We start from the raw sequence: 18,448 nt of genomic DNA, 5'->3' as shown, positions 1-18,448 counted from the left end.
GCAGTGCTCTGGTTAAAAAAATTAAAAAAAAAAAAAAAGAAAAAACAAGTGTTGGAATTTATACTTTTAAGGAAAAAAAATTAAAGACTTTAGCATGAAACACTTTATTGTTAAGGGGTAGAATGCAATTTCCTAATTTCATAAACAAGTAAATGTTAAAGAAATTTAAACAAGCTTTAACTAGATTTATTTTTCTACAGTAACCTAAAATGCATTGTAAATACTTTAAATAAGCAAGCTAGTAATCAGTTTAGAAACTGTGGTTTTGATTTGCGGATAAAAATTTGTTCTCGAGTTACTTGTACATCCCTCCTACTCCTAGTATGAATGCACCTTAAAGTGAGTGCTATGATTAAACAGAGTTGATTCCTAGGAGCTGGGCAAATTCTCACTGAGACCAAAGGAGCAAACACATCTTGTCTTTAATTGTTCAAGACACAGTTTACTTATTAACAGTTACCACTGTTTTTGCTGGCTTACTCTGGAGTCTGACCTTTATGACTGGACTGTATTTTGGGAGGAAAAAAACAGATTTTCTGTTGAAGTAATTCACATAAGTTTTCTGCTATCTCCTCATATATAGAATGTTAAGATAGATACTGTTTCACACTTCTGAATGTCAAGCCCTCAGTTAATCCAAATTCCTCTTTGGAAATACTCTTCTGGTACCTTTGAAGTCATCTACTTTCATCTAAATCAGTGTCCTCTTGTAGGGTCTCCAGCCCTGATCTCCTCTCGTGCTTACAGCGTCCCCCTCCAGACCTGCAAGAAGCTTTTATACTGTGTCAAGCATGTGCTCTACTTGAATGTTCAACCATCACAAGCTCTAAATGTACAAACTGAATTCATTCTCCCACCACAGCTGAGGATTTTTTCCTATTCCTTTTCCCTCCATCCTGTTGAACTCCTTTAGGACCCTGTGTGCTTTGCAAATTCCCAGCTCTCTGCTTGTCATGATTTGTTTTCTAGCTAGAAGTCTCTACCTTCTTTTTTTATTTTCGAAATGAGATTAAAAATATCTTGTGACATGTATTTAGACAACTAAAACATCTTCACACCCCATCCTCCCAGATGTTTAAATGATAGTATATTTAATAAATGCTGCAGTCTGTAGGGAGAAAAGAAAAATTTTATACCTGGGTTTTCACCAGAGCTTTGGTGCCAACACTACAAATCCACTCCTCCCATGGGCCATTTTTTCACTTGTTTTTGTTTCCTTTGGTAGGACAGAAAAACAGGAAGGGGAGTGAAATCTAGACACCTGTAGGCCTGCTTTACTATTTGTGAAACTTCTCCCCACCCCCACAGGTGGGAGCAGGGGCTCGAACCTGGGTCTGTTGTGCGTGATAATGTGTGAGATCAAGTGGGTGGACCATCACCCAACCCCTGGGAGTATATTCTTTCAGTCATGGGCCAGCAAACTGTGCCATAAGTCAAATCTGGTGATCTGTTTTTGTAAAATACTTTTTATTATCATGTTGCTAAAAACATACAGTCTGCAAAGCCGAACATGTTTACTCTTTGGCTCATTATAAAAGAAACTTAGCAACCTCAGCTCTAAGTGAGTATTTGTTTTAGAGTGCACTAAGAGTCCAGGCTTCAACTGGTCTTTCTATCTTGGACCTACATTAACCTATTCAAATTAGAATACTAAAAAATTTCTAAAGTTTAATAAATTTTCATTTGAACATATTCAGATATATAGCAAACTTTTCACCAAGTCTGTTTTTAGTTATTTTCTACAATAGCATGATTTGTTTTTTACTTGCAGCATCTGGAACTTAAAGACAAGCTGTTAGATTGTTGTTTTCAATTATTTTTGTACTTCTATGTTTTCTGAAATATTTAATACCTGAGCATGTGATGGAGACTTTTTCTGTGGTTCAAAGCTGGAAATGTTCTTGTTCTCCAAATCTGACAAACAGTATTAACTCCCCTACAGTTTCTCTTTGTAAGAATAGTAATGTGATACTTCAGTTATATTTTCTATCCCTTATTTTGACCAAGAAAAACATTTGGCATTTATAGTGGCCGTAGTTTTTAGTATTTAGAAAATTTGAAGCAGTGCTTTTTTTTTTTAGATATTTTTTTATTTAATTATTTCCTTTTGTTGCCCTTGTTTTATAGTTGTAGTTATTGATGTCGTTGTTTTCGATAGGACAGAGAGAAATGGAGAGAGGAGGGGGAGAGAAAGACAGACACCTGAAGACCTGCTTCACCACCTGTGAAGCAACTCCCCTGCAGGTGGTGAGCGGGGGCTCGAACTGGGATTCTTATGCCGGTCCTTGCGCTCTGCGCCACTTGCGCTTAACCCGCTGCGCTACCGCCAGACTCCCGAAGCAGTGTTTTTAAACGCATTTCAAATCATTCACCCCTTAGTCTTAAGAAATGATTCTTCTGTCTCTGAATTCCCCCTTGCTTGAGCGCATATCTAGTGCTGTGTGACTTCTCAGCCACACTCTCAGTGACAGTGTATAGCCACTACTTCCAACAGCTATTCTTTTTTTTTAATTCCCTTTTGTTGCCCTTGTTGTTTTATTGTTGTAGTTATTATTGTTGTTGTCGTTGTTGGATAGGACAGAGAGAAATGGAGAGAGGAGGGGAAGACAGAGAGGAGGAGAGAAAGATAGACACCTGCAGACCTGCTTCACCGCCTGTGAAGCGACTCCCCTGCAGGTGGGGAGCCGGGGTTCGAACTGGGATCCTTATGCCGGTCCTTGTGCTTTGCGCCACCTGGGCTTAACCCGCTGCGCTACAGCCCGACTCCCCAACAGCTATTCTTTTTTTAATATTTATTTCATTTTGTTGCCCTTTTTTATTGTTGTGTGGTAATTATTGTTGTTATTGCTGTCATCATTGGTAGGACAGAGAAATGGAGAGAGGAGGGGAAGATAGGGAGAGCAAAACACCTGTAGACCTGCTTCACTGCCTGTGAAGCGACCCCCCCTGCAGGTGGGGAGCCGGGGGCTCAAACCAGGATCCTAATATTGGGCCTTGTGCTTTGCGCCACCTGCTCTTAACCCGCTGCGCTACGCCCGACTCCCCCAACAGCTATTCTTAAAGGCAGAATATGGGAGGCCGACAGTAGCGCAGCCGGTTAAGTGCACGTGGTGCGAAGCGCAAGGACTTGCATAAGGATCCGGGTTCAAGACCCCGGCTCCCCACCTGCAGGAGAGTCGCTTCACAGGCGGTGAAGCAGGTCTGCAGGTGTCTCTCTTTCTCTCCCCCTCTCTATCTTCCTCTCCTCTCTTCATTTCTCTCTGTCCTATTCAACAATAACATCATCAGTGACAACAATAGCTACAACAACAATGAAAAACAAGGGCAACAAAAGGGAAAATAATATTTTTTTAAAGGGAGAATATAAGAAAAAAAAGTGGGATTGTAAGTAGTTAAGCTAAAGTTTGTGGAATAACATGTAGAGATTTTTGCAGCTAAAGGATAGTAATAATAATAACCTTAGTCTTAGTAGTTGTTTTCTTGATGTCCCTTAGGGTTTGGTACAAAGTTAATTGTAGAGCTCAGGCTCTGTTTATGATGCTTTAGGAAAAAGGCATTGCTTAAAATAGGTTAAGTGAACAGATGTAACCCAAGAATCTGGCAGTCTGTGAAAACTGCAAGAACATGCTTCCTCTGGCCTATTAACCTGGGATATCCACTCTAACCTAAAGAGGAAAGCCACATCTAGGACATTATATAGTCAGGCTTATTTGATACAGCATTACTGTAATTACAGAAAAGTTAGACACAAGCCAAGTGTCCAGAATTGGTGGACTGGACATAAAATCAGAAAGGCATTGAAAGATAAGCCAGAGGGAGCCATGCCATTTGACGTGTATTATCTTCAAACTAACACTGAAAATGCCATAAGAGGAGACCATAGGAGACCATACACATTACTTTTAAGGGATGGTAAATGAAAGTGAGCATATATTACTGGATTCTATATTGTAAAATGCCAGGCTTTTAAATTTTTGCCTTTAGCATATATTATAAAACATGTCTCAGGGCTTCCACAGATTGCCTTGTTTGGATTCCCATTCCTTTTTGCCAGCTGAATTGAACATCCTATTAAGATGTTCTCTTAAGGTTGGATAGAAGCTCTTCTAACTCTTAAACTTGTGTCTTCACCTCTGAACAGGGAAAGGAAGGGGGTTAAGAGAAAAGCTAGTACTTTTTCTTTTCAAAACTTTTACAGTTTTTGTCATGTTAGTAAAATGTACACCCCACAACTTCCTAAAAAAAAGATTCAAAGTAGTAGGACTATCTAGAAGCTTGTTCTGAGGTTTGTGTGAATAAACACAGTTACAGACAGAAGCTGTGACCAGAGGGAAACAACTGGAGCCCAGAATCGAGATTCATGTTTGCCAAGCACTTGAATCTCCTAGTGCTTTACATATGTGAAACAGAGCTTTTTGAATATTCCAGGATAAAGGTTTTGTTTTGGCTTAGAATTTTAATAGTAAAATTGTTTACTGTGTAAGAAATGAATTTTGATTATTATTTTTATGGGGGAAATGATATGCCTTTTAGGTGTTTTTTTGTTTTGTTTTGTTTTTTTTACAGGAAGAACTTGACTGTTAAGTCTCTAGCTATGTCTTTGATATAATTTGCTCATAAAGTAATCTCAAATGTATTATTTGTTAGATATTTCAGAGTTAGAATATAACTTAAGTCATATGTGCTACCTAGACAATAATGTAAATGTATGTCACTTTTTGGGTAGATTTTATTTTCATAGGAATAGAATTTTCAAGTCCTTTAAACATAAAGTACCATATGTATTCTCACAGTTCTGTCATTGAAGTTTCGATGGCATTTTAAATGTAAGGTTTATGCCCAGAATTTGATTTATCCAGGTGCACACCTGTGGTACAAATGTAACTAACTGAGCTTTCTGACTCGGAAGAGCATGGCTTCACCCTCTCCTGCTATGTATCTTAGTGTTGATGCCACATAGGACTGACAGCTCATCTGTCCTCTTTGCAGGATATGGCTTTAGTTGCCCCTGAGGCTCCTTCAGAACAAGCCAGGAGAGTTTTTCAAACCTATGATCCAGAAGGTAAGATTGTCTTAGCTCTGTTGTCTATCTCTATATATTTGAAGTATATTAATAACTTAAATTCACTAATTAGTGGATTACTGAATATAAGGTAGGATGATGCATTTCTTGATATGTAAGTCCTCACTGAACTCTAACATGGCATAATGTTTCATGTTATGGTTACTTGACTTTTTACCTCTGATAGTCAGTGTCAAACTGAAAAAGTACCACCATCTGGACAAGCTCTTCAAAAAGTAAGTCATTTCCTTATTTATTCAAGTGAATATTAAGTAAATCTCCCAGAATTTTGAGCTAATTGACATATAACATTGTGTAAGTTTAAGGTGCATAATGTGTTGGTCTGATAAATGTATGTCTTACAAAATAATTGCCGTAAAAGTAGGTATTGTGTAACTTAATTTTTTAATTCTTAGCATTTACAAACCACCTAAGTACTGTCTTAATTGAATAACAAAAATTGAGAGACACAATTGTCAATTTTTTAAGGTAAGAACCTAGTCTTTCAACAACTCTCACATTTATTATGTTATATAGAATTGTTGTGTATGGCCATTGTGAACAGAGTATAGACACTCTTCAAAGTACGGAGTTTGTTTTCCTTTGTTTTCATTCCCAGGAGTAAGAATACTAGATCGCAGGGCAGTTCAATGTAAAAATTTTTGAGCAGCCATTGTACTCTGCTTCTTGAATGGTTCTCTACCCTTTTCTATTCCCACCAGCACCATCTCAGGGCTCCCCTGTATTCATCTTCTCCCCCAGTTGCTATCATTTGTATTTATGATAAAAACCCATCTAAACAGAAGGAAAGTGATCATCTGGTTTGTTTTTATTTAGCCCCTTGGGAATTTTGCTGTTACTTCTTTATAGTCAGCAGTTGATTGTACATTATTGGAACCTCCTAGCCATTCATCTTGCTGACACCACTCCCTAAATTATTTCTGTATTAAGTTATTGTGCCAGAAAGAAGATCCAGAAGAGACATTATCTTTGATCCTCTCTGGAATCTGAAGTTGCAGTTATACAGTACAAAGATTTGAAAGTTAACATATTAAATATCCACTGTGTCATGATTAGGTTGTTTTACCTTTGCATTTAAGTATTTTGGTAACAGTTTTGACTAAATTATATAATTAACTCAATAATTGCCTTACAACTTTTAATCCAAGTAAGTCATATCTTAAATTCTATGATAAGTTACTGTACAGATGCCAGCATGAAGCTTCGTTGAATTGGACAGCTATCTTTCTGGATACACTTTTGTCTTAAAATATTTTGCTATTAGGGATGTACTCTCTCCATCTGAAAATTTGTGTAACACAATCTAGGAATATATTCTTTATGACTTCCGTGTATAAATTACTAGCTACCACATTATAAATGTGACTTCTCCCTAACTTGGAACAAAAATTTAAGAGTTATGTTAAAATATTTCATTCTAGACATTCAGGTGGGAAATTAAAGTATAAAGATTTACTTCTTTATCTCTTCCCATCACTGATTTAAATTAGCCTATATAGTAAATTGGCTAACCCATCAGTAAGTGTCATGGCAGGTGACATGGAGGATGGGGTGAGGGTAAGTGAGCGTCTTCCCCACCAGGACTCTCATGTACTTGACTTTTTTTAGAGATCCCTCTATTTGTTTCATTAGTGAGAATTTTGGAATTGAACATGAAGTTTCTTAAAAGGCAGAAAATAAGAGGATCACAAGACCATAGGAGCTAACTGTTCATGAACAGAGACAAATGCCTTCAGAGCAAGCATGTTCACAGGCAGAGATAATAAAACTGAGGGTTAGTATCTTAATGTTATAACCAATTGATTTGTTCCTTACAGATATTTTCAGTTGTTAATGGTGTAGCAGTCTTGTACCATTAGTTTGTTTTACCAAATTTAGAGTATCTACACTTTCACTGTTTATGAATTAACTAGATATTCTAATTACTCTGGGAAGCAGAAGAGTTTCATTCACAAATCTAGCTGCTAATTTGCACACACCCTCACATACATTGATGTACCACATTTCATTACTTAGTCCAGTTTAAGAAAGAATCCCAATATCAGAAGTGAGTTCACACTAGTATGTAGCATTCAGACCTATAAAGAGTATTACATATGGGCACTAGAGAAAGTTCCTATAGTTTATTTTTGCATTCTTTCTGTGGAAGAAAGTATATAGACATATACTTTGTATTCAGGTTTTTAAATTTATTTTTATTTTCCTTTTTGTTGCCCTTTTTAAAATTATTGTTGTAGTTATTGTCATTGTTAAGTAGGACAGAGAGAGGAGGGGAAGACAGGCACCTGCAGACCTCCTTCACCACCTGTGAGGCGACTCCCTTGTAGGTGAGGAACCAGGATACTTGTGCACTTAACCTGCTGCGCTACTGCCGTACTCCCTATTTGTATTCAGTTTTCTAGGAGTTTATAGAGTAGGGAAGGATGAGATAGCATGACCAATACCACCAGAGGAGCAAGACAAAAAAAATTGGGAGCCCTCCAACAAATGATTAACTGCTAAATGAACTGCAGTTAAAATAAATTCTGGACTCACATCCCAGTTCTGTAACTTTCCAGTTACCTCTATGATTAGGCAAGAACCTAACCTATCTTCCCTGGTGTATTCGACCACTGAAATTTTCTACATAGATGGTATTGGAATAACAGTCACATTAAGCATAGAGCCTGTTTTATTCTTTTCTCCTTGTATACGGACATCTCAAGAAGCAACCCTATTGACAAAACATTTTTATTTTAAGAGGTTTTCTCTTTTTTAAAGTGTTGGTACATGTATAATATTTGTTTTCTGCAAAACACTCTCAAACCCAGCTAAGTTCACTACCACCACCGTCGTGCATGAGGATAAAATACCTCCCACCCCCCAGTCCTTTTTACTTTGGTACAATACACCAGACCCAAACTTTGTGTTTCCTCCTTCTGTTCTTACTTCTCAACTTCTGTCCATGAACAAGATCATCCCATATTCATCCTTTTTTTTGACTTATCTCACTTAACATGATTCCTTCAAGCTCCATCCAAGATGAAGTGAAGGTGAATTCATAGCTTTCTCAGGGTTTTGGCTGTGTTTGGTTCCTTACGAATCATCCCCAGGAGAGGAATTGTAGGGTCATAAGACAGGTCCATTTCTAGCATTCTGAGAGTTCTCCAGACTGAAAAGAGCTCTTTTAAATATAAGGTTTAAGTTCCTAAAGTATACTGATAGTTTTTGTCTGATTTCAGGGTTGTCTTTTCTGTCCCTTTTAAAAATTTGCCTTTGGATACCCTTACTGCTCCCTTTCCTCCCACAACTTCTTTTGGGTTTTGCAAGACAGGGGTTTCATTTCCAGTATTGGTGACTTAAAGCAGGATGAGCGTTACTACTGAGCAGCTTTTTGGGCTAAGCACCCTTGCCATGTAGGGCCTCACGGCTGGAGAAACGCTCATCTGTACTCAGACACCAGGGCACAGGGAAATGGGCAAAAAGCCACATGTTGATTGCAGCCAGTCACTTAAAATTTTTAGTTAACACAAAGTTATCTGACTAAAGCAAATGCCATTAACTTTTAACTAGATTTCAATTTTCTGCCTGTCCCAAAAAGTATCTTTCTCTACCCACAGCAGTCTGAAAATAAGAGTCCCCAGTACCCACCTGCCAGTGTCCTATGCTGGTTCTAGTTTAGAAGTGCCAGGCACAGTTTTTATAGCACTCCATGGGAAAGAGTCAAGAGGAAACCTAGCTAAGCTCTTCTTAGTCCCTAACCTGTCAGTTCTGAAACCAGGATTGGTATACATTTTTAATTTTTCATCTTCTAAGACTTAGATTAATAATCTGGTAGAAAAAAAAAAGATTGGGAAGTGCTTTGGCCTATCTTCATGATGTCCAGCTAAAAACTTCCTTGCATTATGAAATGGTTTCTTACATAGGAAACTACTTATTCACTTCATTTGCCTCTTCATCAGTATTTCATACTTGGCTACAGACTGCTAGCCAAAATATATACATATATATATGCATTTTTAAAAAGCAGTTTTCCCCATTTTCAAAGAGACTACTGTATTTGAGATCTCATGCAATAGTTTCTTACCATTACAACTACTGTCTCCTTATATTCCACACTTTTTAAACTTTTTAAGCCTTAAAGCATTAAAAGTCCAAATTTTATTCAGGTCATTAACTGGCCAGTGCCTTTGAGTTCTGCCTATTCTTCCTTATTCCTCGGGTCAAAACTGTGCTCTGGCTCCCCTTGCTGTCGAGTATTAGGTCTTGTCACTACTGTGTCTGTTTGCACACGCTTTAGGAATCAGATAATTCTAGATCTTCTGTTTTTAAACTCAGTGATTCTGACTTTGGGAGTATTGGGAAAATTAGATTATGGCTGCAAATTTTAAAATACTGAAGGTACAGCATGGAGAGTCATCAATTTGTTGTAGTTATTGTTAAATTCCAGAGACTTTTCACCTCAAAGCTTAAATATCCTGAGTTGGGACTCACCCAGTAGAGTGCACAAGGGCCCAGGTTCCCGGATTCACCTGCAGGAAGGAAAGTTCTTGAGTGGCAGAACTGTTGTCTCTCCTCTTCTTCTATCAGAAGGGAAGGAAACTGTAAGTTTTGATGGAGGAATACCACTCTTTGTCATGTTTGTTATTTTTGATCATCCAACCAGTCAGCCCTTAGAGTTTGGGGTTCTGATACAAAGCTGCCTGCCATTACAGAAACAGAAGAGCACTGCAGCCATGCCCATAGGCACAGTCTTGTCCAGATTAATGTTTCTATCTGCTGGTTGCTTGCTAAATACTTGGGTGCTGAGGTTTTAGCTACAGTGTAACTAAGCAAAATAAAGTTTGCTTTTTCTTCTAAATCTAAAACTTGAGCTTGATACTGCTAAAAATGCTTCTCTCTCCCCCTACCCCCAATTACAAGTAGCTTCACAAATTTTATTTACTTTGGATAGAGGAGAAGGGGAAATAGAGAAGTGGGGGTGGGGGAAACAGCACCAGTAGCAGGCAGTGCTTCACCACTTGAGTCTTCCCCTTATGCACTGTAGCTAGTCCCAGAAAACTGGTCTTTTATTCAAGGCCAATCCATTTTATGCAGTTTAAAACAGAGAAAGAAAAAAAAAAACTTTGATAGGCTAAAATTTCTTTATTGTGAAAGACTTAAGTATCTAAGCCTTGAAAAGGATATTGTGCTAAAAGTTGATTTAAAACTGAGACAGTCTTCAGGAATGAGTAAATGGACAGAAACTCAGGCTCTGTACATTTAAGGAAATAAATAGCTTGCTTATTTGGAACAACGGATTTCAAACAGCCCCACAGGCTGTGTGTGTGTGTGTGTGTGTGTGTGTGTGTGTGTGTGTGTGTGTGTGTGTGTGTGTGTGTATGTGTGTGATGTCCTATTGCATCATCAGAATTTGGGCCATTAATTAATGCTATTCTTCACTGAGCCAAAGAAAAGGAATTATCTTCCATAAACTGGCCTTCATCAAAATTTAATTGTATTCTGCATTTTGGCTATCTAAACTTTGGGTCCTTTACAGCATCCTCTAAAAAGTTAACATCAAAGGGTCACAGTGTTTATTTGAAAGTGACGATTGTTTAGTAAATCGGGTATGTATTAAGTAGGAAAAACTTTTTACTATTTTATTTGTAAGCCTGCTTAAAGAGTCATTAGCTTTTGAGTTCACAGGTGGAAGTTAGGTAGTTGATTTTTATTAGAAACTAACCTTGCAAAGCTTTACCTAACTGATCATGAATATTAATGAGCATGCATAGTCTAAGGATAATGGGCATTGTGCCTAAAATAACTTTGTGTAGTCTCTTTTTTGGGGGGGGTTCTTTAACTAGAATCTGATTAGACATAATAGCATTTCTTAAAGTAAATTTCGTTATTTTCCCCTAGATAATGGATTCATACCTGATTCACTTCTAGAAGATGTGATGAAAGCATTGGATCTTGTTTCAGATCCTGAATAGTAAGTAAAACATGAATGTTACTCAGAATACTTAGATACCATTAAGTTTAAAACACCGTGCACATTTTTCTTGCTTTTAAATCCAACTCTGGACATATGAAGTATAGCTTTAGGAATGAGAGAGAATGAATATTTTATCAGACTTACATTGAGCTTCCCTTCTCCTGCTTTACTTAGCTACCCAGCTTTTTACGACAGTGCTTAAAATGGATATGCCTTTTTCTGTCATTTTTCCTCTGTGTCCTTAATCCTGTCTTCGGTTACTTCAATTAATTCTTCTTCAAAAGCCCGCAAAACCTGGCTTTCAGATATAAAGACTTTGAGACTTCTATTTTATATAGAACTGTGTCTACAGCCTCTTGCACAAAGAAATCTCTGACATATACTACCCTCTCCTTTTTCTTCAAGTTTGACAGTGCATAAATTTGGAGCATAGCTTAAAAATGTATATGTGATATGCCAGCAACATAATTAACCTGCTTTATCATGCAATTGACCCTGGCCTCCACCTCCTGGTTGTCTTTCCATCTATATCTGGCAACAAAATAAGTTTTGTGGCAAAGGACCCTGCAACATAGCACAAAACATAATGGTGTACGGTTTTTAGAATGTGGTCTTATTCTGTTGTTGAATAGCCTAGGTATGTTTTCTTTGAAAGTATAAAATATAAAAGTATTGGCGAACTAATCACTTCTGAATTAAAATGTTAGAATCTTAACTCATAGAGGTGTGTTACCTTTAACTGTTTCTCTAACTTAAATCGGGAAAACTCAGAGCATCTGAAACAGTCCAATAAGGGACCAAGTGTTGGTGTGTCTGATAAAGCACACAACAGTGTGTGCAAGGACCCAGGTTCTATTCCTTGGTCCCTGCCTGCAAGGGAAAAATCTTCACAAGCAGTGCTGCAGGTGTCTCTCCCCCCTCCCTATCAACTTCTGATTACAGAAATACGATAATAAATAAATACTAAGGTTAAAAAGAAATAGTTGACAGTCACCATATTGTCTGCTGACTGAGTTGTAAGTGGTGGTCTTAAGTTAATGGCTATTAAGACAAAGGCAGGGGGAAAGGTCAGATTAATTTTTTCCAAATCTGTACACAGATGGCTACAGATTTTCCATTTGTTTTCCGTCTTATATTAGAATAACTTAACACATTTTAAGTAATTAAGTTAGTATAGTGAGATCATTTTTTTCTAGAAGTAGTTGAAAGGTTGGATTATATTATTCATTCTGTACATTAGTCTAGTTCCATTTATATTGTGTAGCGGCCATAAACCAATAGGACCATGTTCAGGATTAATAAATTCAATATGGACCTCCTGGTCTTAGTAGAATGCTGTATGTGTTGCTATATTTCACTTGGAAGGTAACTCTGGAAAGCACTACTCATTTCAATCTGCAAGGCTTACAAAGCATGTACACTCACTGTTCCTGAGTGCTCTAAGAATCCTCTTATCGCTTTAATCTGCTCTATTGTCTACCAATCCCGTCCTTCAGCTTTTTAAGTTAAATGCCTCATTGGATTGCCTCATAGATGTTGCCCATATTTAAAAAAAAAAAAATTGAAGGGTGATAAACCTGTTTTTTTAATTATTATTATTACTTTAGCTAATAAGGAACAGTGTTTTGAAGTCATCATCATTTAAATTCTAGATAGTAACATTACTCTAATTTGTCCAAACCTAGTTATTTTTAAAACAGACATCATTACTTTGTATTTGTCACTAAGGATCTAAAAAGAACAGCTCTTACAATTTTTGGCAGTCAAATGTGTTGTAGTCCCAGTAATTTTATTATTTTTTTTTTTTTTGCTCTCCCCATAGCATAAATCTCATGAAGAATAAACTAGATCCAGAAGGATTAGGGATCATATTATTGGGTCCATTTCTTGAAGAATTTTTTCCTGAACAGGTAACATATCATCTTGTGATTGTTTTCTTACGCATGTAAAATGTTCTGACAGTAAATAATTATCTACTTTCCAAAGGGGATGCAGAGCACCTGCGTTCCAGTAGATACCCATAATGACAGTTTTTCAAAGAGAAGGATGTGGAGTAAAACGATATGAACAAAAGAGTAAAAAAAAAGCCTGAAGGAGGTGGTGCTCACCAGTGGAGTTGTGCCATCTCACTGGGCTGTTCCAGTCTTTTCACCTAAATAAGGACTTTTACCACTAAACCAGTGAGGTATATTGTTATCAGGTATTTGAATAACAATTTTAAGGTTCATTTTTTAATAGAAATGCCATTTTCTATTCTACCAAGCAGGAAAGTTAGAGGGTATCAGGAAATTTTGAGGGTGTGATTGAGCAAGGGAGGGACAGGAGTAACCCCAAAGGTGTTCCTTCTCCTATCAGACTCCCTGCCTCACAAAGCAGCCCACATTCCTGATACTATGGCCATTAGATAAAAAGTAATGGGGAGATGTCGGGTAATTGTGAGGCCTCACGATTACCCGACAAGAGAGCAGATTTAAATGATCTTGAACAGAAATAGTGTCAGGGACATTCAAACCCATTATTTAAAAAAAGAACTCAAGGATATCTCAATTGGGCTTTTAAAAAATAGTGAATTATACTTTCTGCTTACACTTTTAAAAGTTTAATGTAGTTCTGTGTATCTTAAATATTTTATGTTTTGGAGTAATTTTTCAGCTTTTTTTCTTTTGTTGCTCTTGTTTAAATATTTTAGTTTTTAAACAACTTGTCAGAACATTTTATTAAAAGGATTTCTACGTTCCTAGTAAAATAGCTATTTGTTTTTAATTTGGGAGAGAATAGTAGTGGTTATTGCCTTCAGTTAATTCAAGAAAAGCTGGCCTCTTACAAATAAGGTGGTATTGGCATTAGTGTTCTTGGTTATTTCCCACTTTCCTTCTGAAGTAATGGCACTTAAAACTGGTTCCTCTCAGAGTGTGGTCTCCATGATCTTGTTACAAATGCAAATGCCCTAGTCACCCTGAGTCTGAATGGGGGAGTAATGACTCTAGGACCCAGCAGTCTTATATAAACAGCTTTTTAGGGAAGTCTGCTAATGCTAATGCCAAAGTTCAGAACCTGTTGCTGTAAAGAAAAAAAAAATCACATTCCCAGCCTACAGAGTATAAATCTGTCACCCCTCTGTTTTGATCATGCTATTTCTGTCTCCTTTCTCTACAGCACAAATATAGAGCTGTTAGCACTCATTTTGGCCACAATCCACATGCTGATTCTATTGTTGCAACTTCATTTATTGTAGGTTGATTAGGTGTTCACTGTCTTCTACAGTCTTTACAAATACCACAAGCACTCTGCAGAGCATTTCTTTGCTTCAAGGCAGGGGTTAATAGGTGGAATTCACAGCAAATTGTTGATAGTAACAATGGCAGAAGCAATTACCATACCTTATGCACTACCCAAGCACTCTGCCATGCAAGGTCTAGGTGAGAAACCTAAGCTGATTCAAGGGCCCAAGTCTTCTCTGCAAAAGTTACGTATTTCATGCCTGTTGTTAAAGTGCATTAACTTAAAATCAATAATCAAACTATTGAGTTTCTTTGACTCAAATTTATCCTTTTTTTTGTTTATGTGAAACATTCAGCTACAAAAATACAAGTAGTATACGACTCATTCTGAAATTATCTGCAGTTATTATAAAGGTGCTAAAACAATACTAACCACTGTGCTCTGGGAAAACTTTACAGAAAAAGCAAGATTCCCCAGGGAGATGAACATTTATTGAGGCAAAGCAGGGACAGAGGAGAGAGGCATAAATGCCCCGAGAGAGCAAGAAGTCTTTTTAAAAACCACAAATGTACTAGGAGCCAACAAGGAGGAAATATTTTTGTCCCTTAAAACTTTGTTCTTTATTTAAAAGGTATTAAAAGAATATGTGCACCTATTTTAAACCAAGCCAGTACATAAGGGCTTATAGTAATAGAAATGAGTGGTTTGGTGGTGTTTTTTTTTTTTTTTTTGGGGGGGGGGACTATTTCTTGCACTATCAAATTTAAACTTGCATCTTTTATTGCTAATTAGACCTTGCTTAAGTATAAAGTTTTAATGGCACATCACTGATTTATAATAGGGCTCCAAGGGTCCAGAGTCTTTTACTGTCTATCACTACAATGGATTGAAGCAGTCAAATTACAATGAAAAGGTATGATTTACCCAGAAATTTGTCTACACCTGGTTTAAATCAATGTTTGGTCTCTAATTTGCTCTCTTTTGCTAAGTTCTAGCTTTATATGCACATACACTGTTTTCTATTTATATTATTCAAGTCATATTAGAAATGGTTTCTGAAGGAATAAGGCCCAGAATACTTTGTTTGAAATACCATATTAGGTCCAAAGATTTTTTTTTTAACCAGATATATGTATAGTCAATAGTATGGTTGGTCAGAAAGCATGGGTGTGCCATGTCGAGAGTCTGCAGTTGCACAGGCTTGTTAGAGACTCCAGAGGAGGGATCTGAAACAAGATCAAGTTCCTGATTCCCAATTTTTTTTGTTGGGTGGTGGCACACTGGCTTCAAGCCCCTGTCTACAGGGGGAAGCATCAGTGACAGTAAAGCAATTCTTACGGTATCTTCCCCTCTGTTCTGTCAATGAAAAGGAAAAAAAAAAATTACTGCCAGGAGTAGTAGATTCATTGTGTAGACACCACCACACCACCGAGCCTAAGCCACGTGAAGAACCCATCCTCTACACTGCTAGAAGCTTTGGTTCTTCTTACCCCTATCTCTGAAGGAAAAAAAAAAAAAAAAGGCAAATGTGTTTGTCACAAAGTTGCTGACGTTTCTTAGGAGCTAGAACCCTCACGTTGCACTTTTATGAGTGCCTGAGGAAGCAGAAGAGAATGACGGGCATTAAGAGAGCGCCTGGAACAGCAGGGCTTCACACTGCTTTGCCCAGGTGGATCTATTTGAATGCCCGGAGCAAGTTAACTCTTTGTAAAGCAAAAATATTAAGCATTGAAAGGTGAGTTTTCTCCAAAACTAGCAATAAACCAATGTATGAGCCAAGCCGAGATGCCCCCCCAAAAATTATTCATTAAAAATTCATAAATTCTCAGCACTACTAAGACTTATGTCCACACAGGTTCTGCCTACAGACGTATTCTTTACTAGCTAAACTTTTTTGTGCACAAAAAAGGAGATTGAGGAAATCAAATGATCTGACCCAGTAATTGAACTCTCATTTGAGGTTAACAAATACCTGTGGCTTTTATTTTATTCATTTATTAATGAGAAACATAGGGAGAAAGAGCCAGACATCACTCTGGTACATAGTACATACTGCCAGGGATTGAACTGAGGACGTCACGCTTGAGAGTCCGATGCTTTATCCACTGTGCCACCTCCCGGACCATAGCTGTGGCTTTTATAGCCAAAGAATGTAATTAGAACCCTGTGTTTTAGCCATTCAGTGTGTGAAAACTACACATACTTTAGAAGACTATTTGTTCCATCTATACAATTGAAGTTTCCCTAAAAGAAATACAGGGTTGTCTTTTTTTTTTTAAATAGGATAGGACAGAAAAAAATTGAGTGGAGAGAGATACCTGTCGCAGTGCTTCACCACTTGTGAAGCTTTCCCCCCTACAGGTGCAGACTTAAAACCTTGGTCCTTGCACATTGCCCCGACAATTCAAATTTCTTAGTAAAAAAAAAAAAAAAGATTCAGTGAGTCCTAGTGAGTTGAAGCTCTGATCACTGAATAGAATAGCAAGTTTCACTAAAAAGCTACTTCCAGCTCTGGAAAATTCACTTCAGAAAGCAATGCCTCTTGGGTCCATACTCCCAGAGGGATAAAGAATAGGAAAGCTATCGGGAGGTGATGGGATATGGATATGGTGGTGAAAGTTGTACCCCTTATCCTATGGTTTTGTTAATGTCTCTTTTAAATAAAAAGTAATGCCTCAATATTAAACCAGAAACATAAGTATTTTCTCATTGAGCAGTGAGTTCTGACATTATGAGGGATTCACTGTTCCAGGAGGATTTTTTCAGGTAGACACCAAAACTTCCTAAGGCAGGGGCCTAACTCAGACCTGCGTCCTGCCCGTGACAAAGCCAGCACACAATCCAAGTGAGCTGTCTTGCCACAGGTTTTAATTGTAAGAATCTGCTAAGGACACTGCTTAATCTTGGAAGCTTTGTTCATTTAATAGGTAATGTATGTGGAAGGGACCGCAGTTATTATGGGTTTTGAAGATCCCATGCTGCAGACAGACGACACTCCTATTAAACGCTGCCTGCAAACCAAATGGCCATATATTGAGTTACTCTGGACCACAGACCGCTCTCCTTCACTCAACTGACCTAAGTGTTTCTACAATTGCCATAGCAGATGTTGAAAAGAGATGCAAGGCTGGTGCTTGGCTTAAGCTACACACTGGGATCATTGATCAACTGTAAACACCAAGTAAAAACACATTTTCAGTGTTTTAAGATGTCTTAATTCTCTTAAAGCTTTGTTAAAGGTTACCCTATTTAACTATGTGAAATACTAACAAAATTAACTTTTAATCAAAGTGCATTACTTTTGCAGTCAGATAATTGGGCATTTATCAAATTACAAAGATCATAATACTATTTGTATATTAAGCACTAGAACTACTATTTATAAACTTCTACTTTGGTTTTATCTCACTAACATTTTACTGTTTAAATGATTCTGGCTTGCAATGTATCGGCCTTCACATTGAGAGGCTGAAGAGCTTTGTTATTTCTTCTCTAAATCCTGGTTTTCACTAGAAATATCGATAAATACTCAATTATTGGCCCAGATCCCTTGACAATTGGCTTAGCATGTCTAATAAAGGAACCATACCTTTTATTCAGATATAAGAATGTATTTTAAAAGTTATCAGAGAATTTGTTTGCTAGTCTTAACACTGTAAACTTTATTGCTGAATACTTTTCCAAATATGTCCCAGCCCTGTAAGCCAGCTTTCTTGTATATTTATAAAATGTGATAAATGCATGAAGACATCTGTTACTTTAGTATATTGCATTATTTATTATGACCGTAATGAATGACCTAAATAAACTTTTTTCTTTTTCTCTACCCATGTATTTCTTCCCATTAACCTTGAGGGCACAGCACAGAACAAATGCCTCAGAGACGAACTTTAGATACTTAGTTTTATACTCTACTCATCAGCCAAGAGTAGAACATGGGGGGGGGGCAACACATACAGAAGCCCCAAGATAGACTTTCCAGTATCTTCTAAATTAGATAGTTGCAGAGCTACTACAGTCATAGGGTCTTTTGGTTACTCCTGACAACTTTCAAATGTTTAACGTACTTTACGAATTCTCTTAATTCAGGCCTGAAATTCCATATGGATTATGAATGAACACACTCAGATTGATCCTAAAAAAAACTATCTCATGCAGTCTTCATAACTTAGCTGTTTTTGTCTCCA

The 18,448-nt window shown here is 37.3% G+C and overlaps 1 protein-coding gene and 1 long non-coding RNA gene across 7 annotated transcripts in view; one reads left to right on the top strand and one right to left on the bottom strand.

Moving 5' to 3' along the window:
* The window catches only part of MINDY3 (MINDY lysine 48 deubiquitinase 3), a 66,030-nt gene extending 47,950 nt beyond the window's left edge, over positions 1–18,080 (top strand). Inside the window, exons 11-15 of one of the 6 annotated variants that reach the window (XR_009550257.1) lie at positions 4,990–5,062; positions 5,250–5,298; positions 6,716–6,857; positions 10,964–11,036; positions 12,862–12,926. Coding sequence is in view for 4 of the 6 variants with exons in the window: in XM_007526146.3 (XP_007526208.1) it covers positions 4,990–5,062; positions 10,964–11,036; positions 12,862–12,949; positions 15,103–15,174; positions 17,189–17,338 (456 nt within the window). In the remaining 2 variants the exon portion in view is untranslated. Of the gene's footprint in view, positions 1–4,989; positions 5,063–5,249; positions 5,299–6,715; positions 6,858–9,512; positions 11,037–12,861; positions 12,954–15,102; positions 15,175–17,188 lie in introns of those variants that run through there. The other 5 variants (XM_007526146.3, XM_060192222.1, XR_009550256.1 and 2 more) reach the window with 5 other exon arrangements.
* On the bottom strand, positions 7,309–9,612 carry LOC132538935 (uncharacterized). The gene is made up of 2 exons (XR_009550258.1): positions 9,557–9,612; positions 7,309–7,796 (listed from the first exon to the last, which is right to left on the bottom strand). It is a non-coding gene; the product is annotated as an uncharacterized LOC132538935 (long non-coding RNA).
* Positions 18,081–18,448: the final 368 nt, after the last annotated feature.

The sequence above is a fragment of the Erinaceus europaeus genome, chromosome 6 (genome assembly GCF_950295315.1).
Source record: "Erinaceus europaeus chromosome 6, mEriEur2.1, whole genome shotgun sequence".
NCBI lineage: Eukaryota > Metazoa > Chordata > Mammalia > Eulipotyphla > Erinaceidae > Erinaceus > Erinaceus europaeus.
The sequence above is the reverse complement of the archived record's forward strand: the minus strand, read 5'-3'. Positions and strand labels throughout refer to the sequence as shown.